The 10,266-nt window shown below is 48.1% G+C and overlaps 1 protein-coding gene across 1 annotated transcript in view; it reads right to left on the reverse strand.

Moving 5' to 3' along the window:
• The window catches only part of KAT2A (lysine acetyltransferase 2A), a 38,985-nt gene extending 29,015 nt beyond the window's left edge, over positions 1-9,970 (reverse strand). Inside the window, exons 1-5 of the mRNA XM_056547901.1 lie at positions 9,702-9,970; positions 6,939-7,062; positions 3,943-4,088; positions 2,508-2,597; positions 709-890 (exon numbers count right to left, since the gene is read on the reverse strand). Of these exons, the coding sequence (XP_056403876.1) occupies positions 709-890; positions 2,508-2,597; positions 3,943-4,088; positions 6,939-7,062; positions 9,702-9,944 (785 nt within the window). The 5' untranslated portion in view covers positions 9,945-9,970. The remainder of the gene's footprint in view (positions 1-708; positions 891-2,507; positions 2,598-3,942; positions 4,089-6,938; positions 7,063-9,701) is intronic.
• Positions 9,971-10,266: the final 296 nt, after the last annotated feature.

The raw sequence follows: 10,266 nt of genomic DNA on the forward strand, positions 1-10,266 counted from the left end.
CTCTTTCAAAAACAGCGCCACCCCTGTTATGTGCAGTATTACAACTTGGCTACATACAGTTTAACGGAATTCAGCTGCAATACCACACACAACCTGAAGACAGAGGTGGTGCTGTTTACAGAAAAAAACACATGTTTTTTCTAATCCCAGATGAGTACCCAGGAAGAAAAAAAAAAAAAAATTATAATTATTATATAATATATATTTATAATATATATATATATATTATATATATATATATATATATATATATAATATTTTTTTTCTTCAAATCTACTGGTGCCAGAAAGTTAAACAGATTTGTGAATTACTTTATGATAAAAATCTTAAACCTTCCAGTACTCATCCGCTGCTGTATGCTCCAGAGGAAGTGGTGTAGTTCTCTCCATTCTGACCACCTTGCTCTCTGCTGCCACCTCTGTCCGTGTCAGGAACTGTCCAGAGCAGGAGAGGTTTGCTATGGGGATTTCCTCCTGCTCTGGACAGTTCCTGACACTGACAGGGAGGTCAGCAGAGAGCACTGTGGTCAGACTGGAGAGAACTACACAACTTCCTGTGTAGCATACAGCAGCTGTTAAGTACTGGAAGGCTTAAGAGTTTTATATAGAAGTAATTCTCAAATCTGTCCAACTTTCATGCACCAGTTGATTTGAAAACGTTGACAGCACAGTAACCAGGTATACCGAAATACTTGCCAAGCCGTCTTACCGTGTGTAATTAACCTTATACGTCGCCACATCCTCGCTTTGCGACCTCTGCCGGAACTGCGACGGAGTCTCCAGCTTCCAATAATTCAGGCAAAGGAGAAACATTTTGGAGAGTTCGTACATCGTCTGCCGCTCCTTTGGCTGCAGGTGGCTGAACTTGTACTGCACGAAATTCAGCACCCCCTGTGAATAGAGCAAATAAGGGGTTAAAGGGGTACTCTGGTGGAAAACAATATTTTTTTTAAAATCAACTGGTGCCTGAAAGTTATGCAGATTTGTAAATTACTTCTATTTAAAAATCTTAACCCTTCCAGTACTTATGAGCTGTTCTATGCTCCACAGGAAGTTGTGTAGTTCTTTCCAGTCTGACCACAGTGCTCTCTGTTGACACCTCTGTCCATGTCAGGAACTGTGTGGGGCAGGATAGGTTTGCTATGGGGAATCGCTATTCTGGACAGTTCCTGACATGGACAGAGGTGGCAGCAGAGAGCACTGTGGTCAGACTGGAAAGAAATTCAAAAAGAAAAAGAACTTTCTGTGAAGCACACAGCAGCTGATAAGTACTGGATGGATTATGGTTTTTAAATAGAATTAATTTACAAATCTTTAACTTTCAGGCACCAGATTTAAAACAAAAACTGTTTTCCACCGGAGTACCCCTTTAAAGTGTAGTTTGTTAGATAAGGATTACTTTAGACTAAATAGGTTCCAGCCAAGTACTTTTAAAAGGGGGTAACATATACCACCCACTAACTACAGGGACCCCGCCCCTCCACCCCGATCCCGAGCTGGACTGTCATTCCCCTGGACGACAGGTGACCAGGGCACGGCTCCCAAAAACATAGGGTCCTAGAGGTCGTACCCCCCATGACAATAAAGTAATGCATGCCCAGGTAATGTATTGTCACTATGAGATACAAAGGCCTCTTTAACCCCTTAAGGACTTTTTTTTTAAATTTTTACACTTCCGTTTTTTCCTTCTTATTGCCGCACCTAATTCCCCCGTACAGACCCCCATGATGCTGCTTGTTGTTTTTTGTGCCATTGACTGTACTTTTTAGTGCCATCACTTGCTGGTACCATCACCCGCACACTTTTTGGTATAAATTTTGTAGGTTTTGTTTTATTTGACTATTTTTAAAAACTACACACCAAATATGTATAGTTTTTTTTTTTATTTTTTTTTTTAACAGTGTTTTATTTGACAAATGAGAAAAGGGGGGTGTTTATTTTTTAGGGGGTTTATATTTAGTAAAAAGCATATACCACACTTTTTTTGCGCCCCCTCCACCTCCCCCCCAGGTGTCTATTATTGCAGTGCATTGATCTATGTGATCGGCGCTCGAATGATAAAGCCTGCCTAAGGCTATAACAATCGTCAATCCAGGGAAGACCCCGAGACACAGGTAAGGCCTTAGGCTTCCCCAGCAACCCATCGGCACCCCACAATTACATTGCGGAGGTGCTGATGGGACCACTACTAGACACCAGGTATTACTGGCATTTAATGTTGAAATGCTACGATCAGTATTGATCGTGACATTTAACCATTTAAATGACGGACGTTGGATCGATCTCTAATGTCCGTCAATACCTGCCAATAGCAGGGGACATCTGCCGGTTATGATGCGGACACGACTCGCGGGCCCTCGCCGTATCCCTCTCACCCAACCGATGACTTACCAGTACGTCAAGGGTTGGGAATGGGTTAATTACAATTGAAAACCAGAATGTATGAATGCAGCCTAAAAAGAATTTAAAAAATTGTGTTCTCTTACTAAATGTCATAGCAAAAATCACCTGCTCGATATTTGGCTTTTCAAATGGCGGACTACCTAGAGATCCTTCAACCACCGGCCGGTTCATCTGCAGGATGCACTTTCTAAGAAGCTGCAAGAAAAAAAAATAAGACAAATATATGACAAACAATACTTTAGAATACAATGCTAGTGACCCCAGTGCTCTAGGCACCAATGCTAGTGACCCCAGTGCTCTAGGTACCAAATCTAGCGACCCCAGTGCTACAGGTACCAATGCTAGTGACCCCAGTGCTCTAGGTACCAAATCTAGTGACACCAGTGCTACAGGTACCAATACTAGCGACACCAGTGCTACAGGTACCAATACTAGCGACACCAATGCTATAGGTACCAATACTAGTGACCCCAGTGCTATAGGTACCAAATCTAGTGACCCCAGTGCTATAGGTACCAAATCTAGTGACCCCAGTGCTATAGGTACCAATGCTAGTGACCCCAGTGCTATAGGTACCAATACTAGTGACCCCAGTGCTCTAGGCACCAATGCTAGTGACCCCAGTGCTCTAGGTACCAAATCTAGTGACACCAGTGCTACAGGTACCAATACTAGCGACACCAGTGCTACAGGTACCAATACTAGCGACACCAATGCTATAGGTACCAATACTAGTGACACCAGTGCTATAGGTACCAAATCTAGTGACCCCAGTGCTATAGGTACCAAATCTAGTGACCCCAGTGCTATAGGTACCAATGCTAGTGACCCCAGTGCTATAGGTACCAATACTAGTGACCCCAGTGCTATAGGTACCAATACTAGTGACCCCAGTGCTATAGGTACCAAATCTAGTGACCCCAGTGCTATAGGTACCAAATCTAGTGACACCAGTGCTATAGGTACCAATGCTAGAGACACCAATGCTATAGGTACCAATACTAGCGCCACCAGTGCTATAGGTACCAATACTAGTGACACCAGTGCTATAGGTACCAAATCTAGTGACCCCAGTGCTATAGGTACCAAATCTAGTGACACCAGTGCTATAGGTACCAATACTAGTGACCCCAGTGCTATAGGTACCAACGCTAGTGACACCAATGCTATAGGTACCAATGCTAGTGACCCCAGTGCTATAGGTACCAATACTAGTGACACCAATGCTGTACCAAGAAGAAAAGGTAACAAGGTAAGAAAAGGAACTCCAACCTCCGACGTCTATGGCATCCAATGACCTATTGTTTTTATTTCATATTTTAACAAATAATTTTACAGCATTTCCCAGCCAGTGTTGCAAAACTACAACTCCCAGCATGCCCGGATAGCCTTCGGCTGTCCGGGCATGCTGAGAGTTGTAGTTCTGCAACCGCTGGGTGCAACCTGGTCGGGAAACTCTGCTCCATACACTTGGCTTGACCACACGTTCGCGTGTTGTCAGAGGAGAGAGGTGGGGTAAACCGCTGCCGCTAATTCTCACCTTAAACAGGTAAAAGTAAACTTGCTTGGTGTCGGTGTCCTCCTCCTTATGGACCGACATGAAGAGGTTCTCCACGTCCACCACCATACCCAGCAGGCGGTTAATCTCATCTTCGGATACATTTTCTAAATGGGACACGTGGTCGGCTACAGGAACGAGAGGAGAAAAACGGTTAAAAGAATGGGGGTCAGGGTGGCGCTATATATCCCTTGTGGTATGTAAACTCAAGGAGAAGCTGGGTGGGGAATCCCTGGCAAAACTTGGCTTGCTAGGGTCCTTTGGTAAGTCCCATTTTTGGACCTGGATTTTTATGGGATGAAAGGCAGGATTGGTAGTGGGGTGTTCACTCTGCTTCCTGGGCAACTCCAGGTTTTTAGACTAGCCCAGATCAGCACAGGTGCTGAAGAAAAATGGGCTGGACAAAATTATTGGCCCCTTAACTTAATATTTGGTTGCACACCCTTTGGAAAAAATAAGTTAAATCAGTGTCTTCCTATAACCATCAATAAGCTTCTTACACCTCTCAGCCGGAATGTTGGACCACTCTTCCTTTACAAACTGCTCCCGGTCTCTCTTATTGGAAGGCGCCTTTTCCCAACAGCAATTTTGTGCAATCTTGTACACATTCAAGGCCCCCAGTGCCAATGGCAGCAAAACAACCCAAAACATCACTGACCTCCCCCATATGTCACTGTAGGTTCTGTGTTCTTTTCTTTGTAGGCCTCATTACGTTTTCGGTAAACAGTAGAATGATGTGCTTTACCAAAAAGCTCTATCTTGGTCTCATCTGTCCACAAGACGTTTTCCCAGAAGGATTTTGGTTACTCAAGTTCATTTTGGTAAAATGTAGTCTTGCTTTTTTATGTCTCTGTGTCAGCAGTGGGGTCCTCCCGGGTCTCCTCCATAGTGGGGTCCTCCCGGGTCTCCTCCATAGTGGGGTCCTCCCGGGTCTCCTCCATAGTGGGGTCCTCCCGGGTCTCCTCCATAGTGGGGTCCTCCCGGGTCTCCTCCATAGTGGGGTCCTCCCGGGTCTCCTCCATAGTGGGGTCCTCCCGGGTCTCCTCCATAGTGGGGTCCTCCCGGGTCTCCTCCATAGTGGGGTCCTCCCGGGTCTCCTCCATAGTGGGGTCCTCCCGGGTCTCCTCCATAGTGGGGTCCTCCCGGGTCTCCTCCATAGTGGGGTCCTCCCGGGTCTCCTCCATAGTGGGGTCCTCCCGGGTCTCCTCCATAGTGGGGTCCTCCCGGGTCTCCTCCATAGTGGGGTCCTCCCGGGTCTCCCCCATAGTGGGGTCCTCCTGGGTCTCCCCCATAGTGGGGTCCTCCTGGGTCTCCTCCATAGTGGGGTCCTCCTGGGTCTCCTCCATAGTGGGGTCCTCCCGGGGTCTCCTCCATAGTGGGGTCCTCCTGGGGTCTCCTCCATAGTGGGGTCCTCCTGGGGTCTCCTCCATAGTGGGGTCCTCCCGGGTCTCCTCCGTAGCGTTACATTGCATTTAAATGTGGACGGATAGTTCACACTGACACTGATGCTCCCTGAGCCTGCAGGACAGCTTGAATATTTTTGGAACTTGTTTGGGGCTGCTTATCCACCATCTGGACTATCCTGCGTTGACACCTTTCATACATTTTTCTCTTCCGTCCACGCCCAGGGAGATTATCTACAGTTCCGTGGGTTGTAAACTTCTTGATAATGTTGTGCACTGTGGACAAAGACAAATCTAGATCTCTGGAGATGGACTTGTAACCTTGAGATTGTTAATATTTTGGTTCTCAAGTCCTCAGACAGTCCTCTTCTCTTTCTGCTCTCTTCTCCTCTTTCTGTTGTCCATGCTTAGTGTGACACACACAGACACACAATGCAAAGACTAAGTGAACTTCTCTCCTTTTTATCTGCTTTCAGGTGTGATTTTTATATTGCCCACACCTGTTACTTGCCCCAGGTGAGTATAAAGCAGCATCACATGCTGGAAACAATCTTATTTTTCCACAATTTTGAAGGGTGCCAATAATTTTGTCCAGAACATTTTTGGAGTTTGGTGACATTATGTACAATTTGCTTTTTTTCCTCCCTTTTTTGGTTTAGTTCCAATACACACAAAGGGAATAAACATGTGTATAGCAAAACCTGTGTTACTGCAATATATATATACAGAGGAGAGGAGATCTATATATATATATATATATATACAGAGGAGAGGAGATCTATATATATACACACAAAGGGAATAAACATGTGTATAGCAAAACATGTGTTACTGCAATATATATATATACAGAGGAGAGGAGATCTATATATATATACAGAGGAGAGGAGATCTATATATATATACACACAAAGGGAATAAACATGTGTATAGCAAAACCTGTGTTACTGCAAAATATATATACAGAGGAGAGGAGATCTATATATATACAGAGGAGAGGAGATCTATATATATATATATACACAAAGGGAATAAACATGTGTATAGCAAAACCTGTGTTACTGCAAAATATATATATATATATATATATATATATATATATATATACATACATACACACACAGAGGAGAGGAGATCTATCTATATATACACACACACACAGAGGAGATCTATATATATATACACACACACACAGAGGAGATCTATCTATATATACACACAAACACAGAGGAGATCTATATATATATATATATATATATATATATATATATATATATACACACACACACAAAGGGAATAAACCTGTGTTACTGCAATCCTTTCCTGTGAGAAATACTTCATTTTATAGAAAAATTTCAGGGGGGACAACATTTCGGCCATGACATACAGATCTGTAAGATGATTTATAGGGGATCCTGATGTTTTCCATAAAACAATTCCAGAACATCTTTTCTTCTCACTCTGCATTATACTGTCCCTCTGTTATTCTTCCTGGCAGCACATGATTACTGACCACTATGTGCCTAAGACCGGTCATCACTTCCCCACATAAGAAGCTCATAGATCATTCCGTACCCAGTGAGTGGCTGCAGCTGCGGCAGGGCTCGCTCAGGCTGGCGGCCGGCTGCTGAAGGTCCATTCTGGGCGCAGTCTGGGGGTTGGGGTTCTTCCATCCATTGCATTTACACAAGTCATTAGCCTGAAATAGGAGGAAGAAGAGCAAAGTAATTATGTCTGGAGGAGAAACAGGTAACTGAGGGGTTACATAACATGTCCTGACGGCCTTCTGACTGATCCTCTAACGCTGATCCCCAACCTGCAGCTCTACAACAACTCCCAGCATGCCCTGACAGCAAAATGGGACTTCAGCTGTTGCAAAACAACTCCCAGCATGCTCTGACAACCTACTGACTGAGAGATCCTCTATATAACACTGTGAGCCTGAGAATTCAGATGCATACAGATGACGAACAGGTAGGTGAGTACCTGAGTGGCTATTTACCTGCATGGGGGTAGGTTATAAGTGTATTGTTACCCGTAAGGGATTGAGTGACGCCCATTATTGGTGGCATTAAGGTCCTACAATGATGATGATAGACGGTGGGTCTATAAATACATCCACTCAGCGGCAGGATAGCCACAGCCACATGATCCTGTACACACCGCTGTTACATGTCGAGGGCGGCCGTACACCACAACAGCGCTCGCCCTTGGTGTTCTGCAGCGCCAATTATAAATTCATGACGGACTGGTGGCCTCTGTTTATACTTGTATCACCGCACTGTTGTGGACACGGTTTTAATATCACAATTGGGAATTTAGTTATTTCATCATTTTAATGGTATAAATAAAAGTTATATTTTAAGGGGAGTTTAGTGACTTCGGGTTTCGGCCCAGGAGTTTGTAGTTCATATTGGAGGACCCCCTCACCCTCCTTTGGAAAGCAGTCAGGGCACGCCGCGAGTGGTAAGGGTCCTGCACGCCGCGAGTGGTAAGGGTCCTGCACGCCGCGAGTGGTAAGGGTCCTGCACGCCGCGAGTGGTAAGGGTCCTGCACGCCGCGAGTGGTAAGGGTCCTGCACGCCGCGAGTGGTAAGGGTCCTGCACGCCGCGAGTGGTAAGGGTCCTGCACGCCGCGAGTGGTAAGGGTCCTGCACGCCGCGAGTGGTAAGGGTCCTGCACGCCGCGAGTGGTAAGGGTCCTGCACGCCGCGAGTGGTAAGGGTCCTGCACGCCGCGAGTGGTAAGGGTCCTGCACGCCGCGAGTGGTAAGGGTCCTGCACGCCGCGAGTGGTAAGGGTCCTGCACGCCGCGAGTGGTAAGGGTCCTGCACGCCGCGAGTGGTAAGGGTCCTGCACGCCGCGAGTGGTAAGGGTCCTGCACGCCGGGAGTGGTAAGGGTCCTGCACGCCGGGAGTAGTGGGCTCTGCACGCCGGGAGTAGTGGGCTCTGCACGCCGGGAGTAGTGGGCTCTGCACGCCGGGAGTAGTGGGCTCTGCACGCCGGGAGTAGTGGGCTCTGCACGCCGGGAGTAGTGGGCTCTGCACGCCGGGAGTAGTGGGCTCTGCACGCCGGGAGTAGTGGGCTCTGCACGCCGGGAGTAGTGGGCTCTGCACGCCGGGAGTAGTGGGCTCTGCACGCCGGGAGTAGTGGGCTCTGCACGCCGGGAGTAGTGGGCTCTGCACGCCGGGAGTAGTGGGCTCTGCACGCCGGGAGTAGTGGGCTCTGCACGCCGGGAGTAGTGGGCTCTGCACGCCGGGAGTAGTGGGCCCTGCACGCCGGGAGTAGTGGGCCCTGCACGCCGGGAGTAGTGGGCCCTGCACGCCGGGAGTAGTGGGCCCTGCACGCCGGGAGTAGTGGGCTCTGCACGCCGGGAGTAGTAGGTTCTGCACGCCGGGAGTAGTAGGTTCTGCACGCCGGGAGTAGTAGGTTCTGCACGCCGGGAGTAGTAGGCTATGCACGCCGGGAGTAGTAGGCTATGCACGCTGGGAGTAGTAGGCTATGCACGCTGGGAGTAGTAGGCTATGCATGCTGGGAGTAGTAGGCTATGCATGCTGGGAGTAGTAGGCTATGCATGCTGGGAGTAGTAGGTTCTGTATGCTGGGAGTAGTAGGTTCTGCATGCTGGGAGTAGTAGGTTCTGTATGCTGGGAGTAGTAGGTTCTGCACGCTGGGAGTAGTAGGTTCTGCACGCTGGGAGTAGTAGGCTATGCACGCTGGGAGTAGTAGGCTATGCATGCTGGGAGTAGTAGGCTATGCATGCTGGGAGTAGTAGGCTATGCATGCTGGGAGTAGTAGGTTCTGTATGCTGGGAGTAGTAGGCTATGCATGCTGGGAGTAGTAGGTTCTGCATGCTGGGAGTAGTAGGCTATGCATGCTGGGAGTAGTAGGTTCTGCATGCTGGGAGTAGTAGGCTATGCATGCTGGGAGTAGTAGGTTCTGTATGCTGGGAGTAGTAGGTTCTGCACGCTGGGAGTAGTAGGCTATGCATGCTGGGAGTAGTAGGCTATGCATGCTGGGAGTAGTAGGCTATGCATGCTGGGAGTAGTAGGCTATGCATGCTGGGAGTAGTAGGCTATGCATGCTGGGAGTAGTAGGCTATGCATGCTGGGAGTAGTAGGCTATGCATGCTGGGAGTAGTAGGCTATGCATGCTGGGAGTAGTAGGTTCTGTATGCTGGGAGTAGTAGGCTATGCATGCTGGGAGTAGTAGGCTATGCATGCTGGGAGTAGTAGGCTATGCATGCTGGGAGTAGTAGGTTCTGTATGCTGGGAGTTGAATTCCTGCAGGCTCCATCCTCATGCACAGTGCAGCAGCATCTCCCCCCTCCCCTCCTCCTCACCTTACAAGCAGAGAACACTCCGAGCTTCTCGAGCTTCTTGGCCCGGGGGAGGGCCCTGACCTGCGCCTTCCTCTGACTGGCCCTCTGCTGCTGGCTGAGCCCGGGACGGGCCGGGTCGCTGCTGCCGGTGCTGCTCCCAGCCGCTGCTGCTGCTGCCGCCGCCGCCGAGGTCCCGCTCTGTCCGGTCGCAGCTGGAGACTGCACGGCGCTCCGGGACTGCGAGGCCTGGACCAGCTCAGCCATAGCAATGATGTGCGCCGCGTGCTCTATCAATAAAGTTACGTTCTTCAAAGGAGGCCGCTGGGAAAGGCTTCTGGGCATGCGCGTTACGCAAGGGACGCCGGGAGTTGTAGTTTGCTTTGTTCTTCTGTAAATAAAGGAATTCTATTCTAATCTACACGTCCGTCTTTTATATACATTGTCCGGCAGGATGGCGGCTATTGTTACACGTGTGGTATTACACTACAGCAGAGACGTGTGCAAGTGTTCACACAGTGCAGCTTTTTATTAAATGCGTTTTCTTCTTTATGTTTTGATTGGTGACCTCATTTAGAGACACATGTTA

Source organism: Hyla sarda, chromosome 12 (assembly GCF_029499605.1).
Source record: "Hyla sarda isolate aHylSar1 chromosome 12, aHylSar1.hap1, whole genome shotgun sequence".
NCBI lineage: Eukaryota > Metazoa > Chordata > Amphibia > Anura > Hylidae > Hyla > Hyla sarda.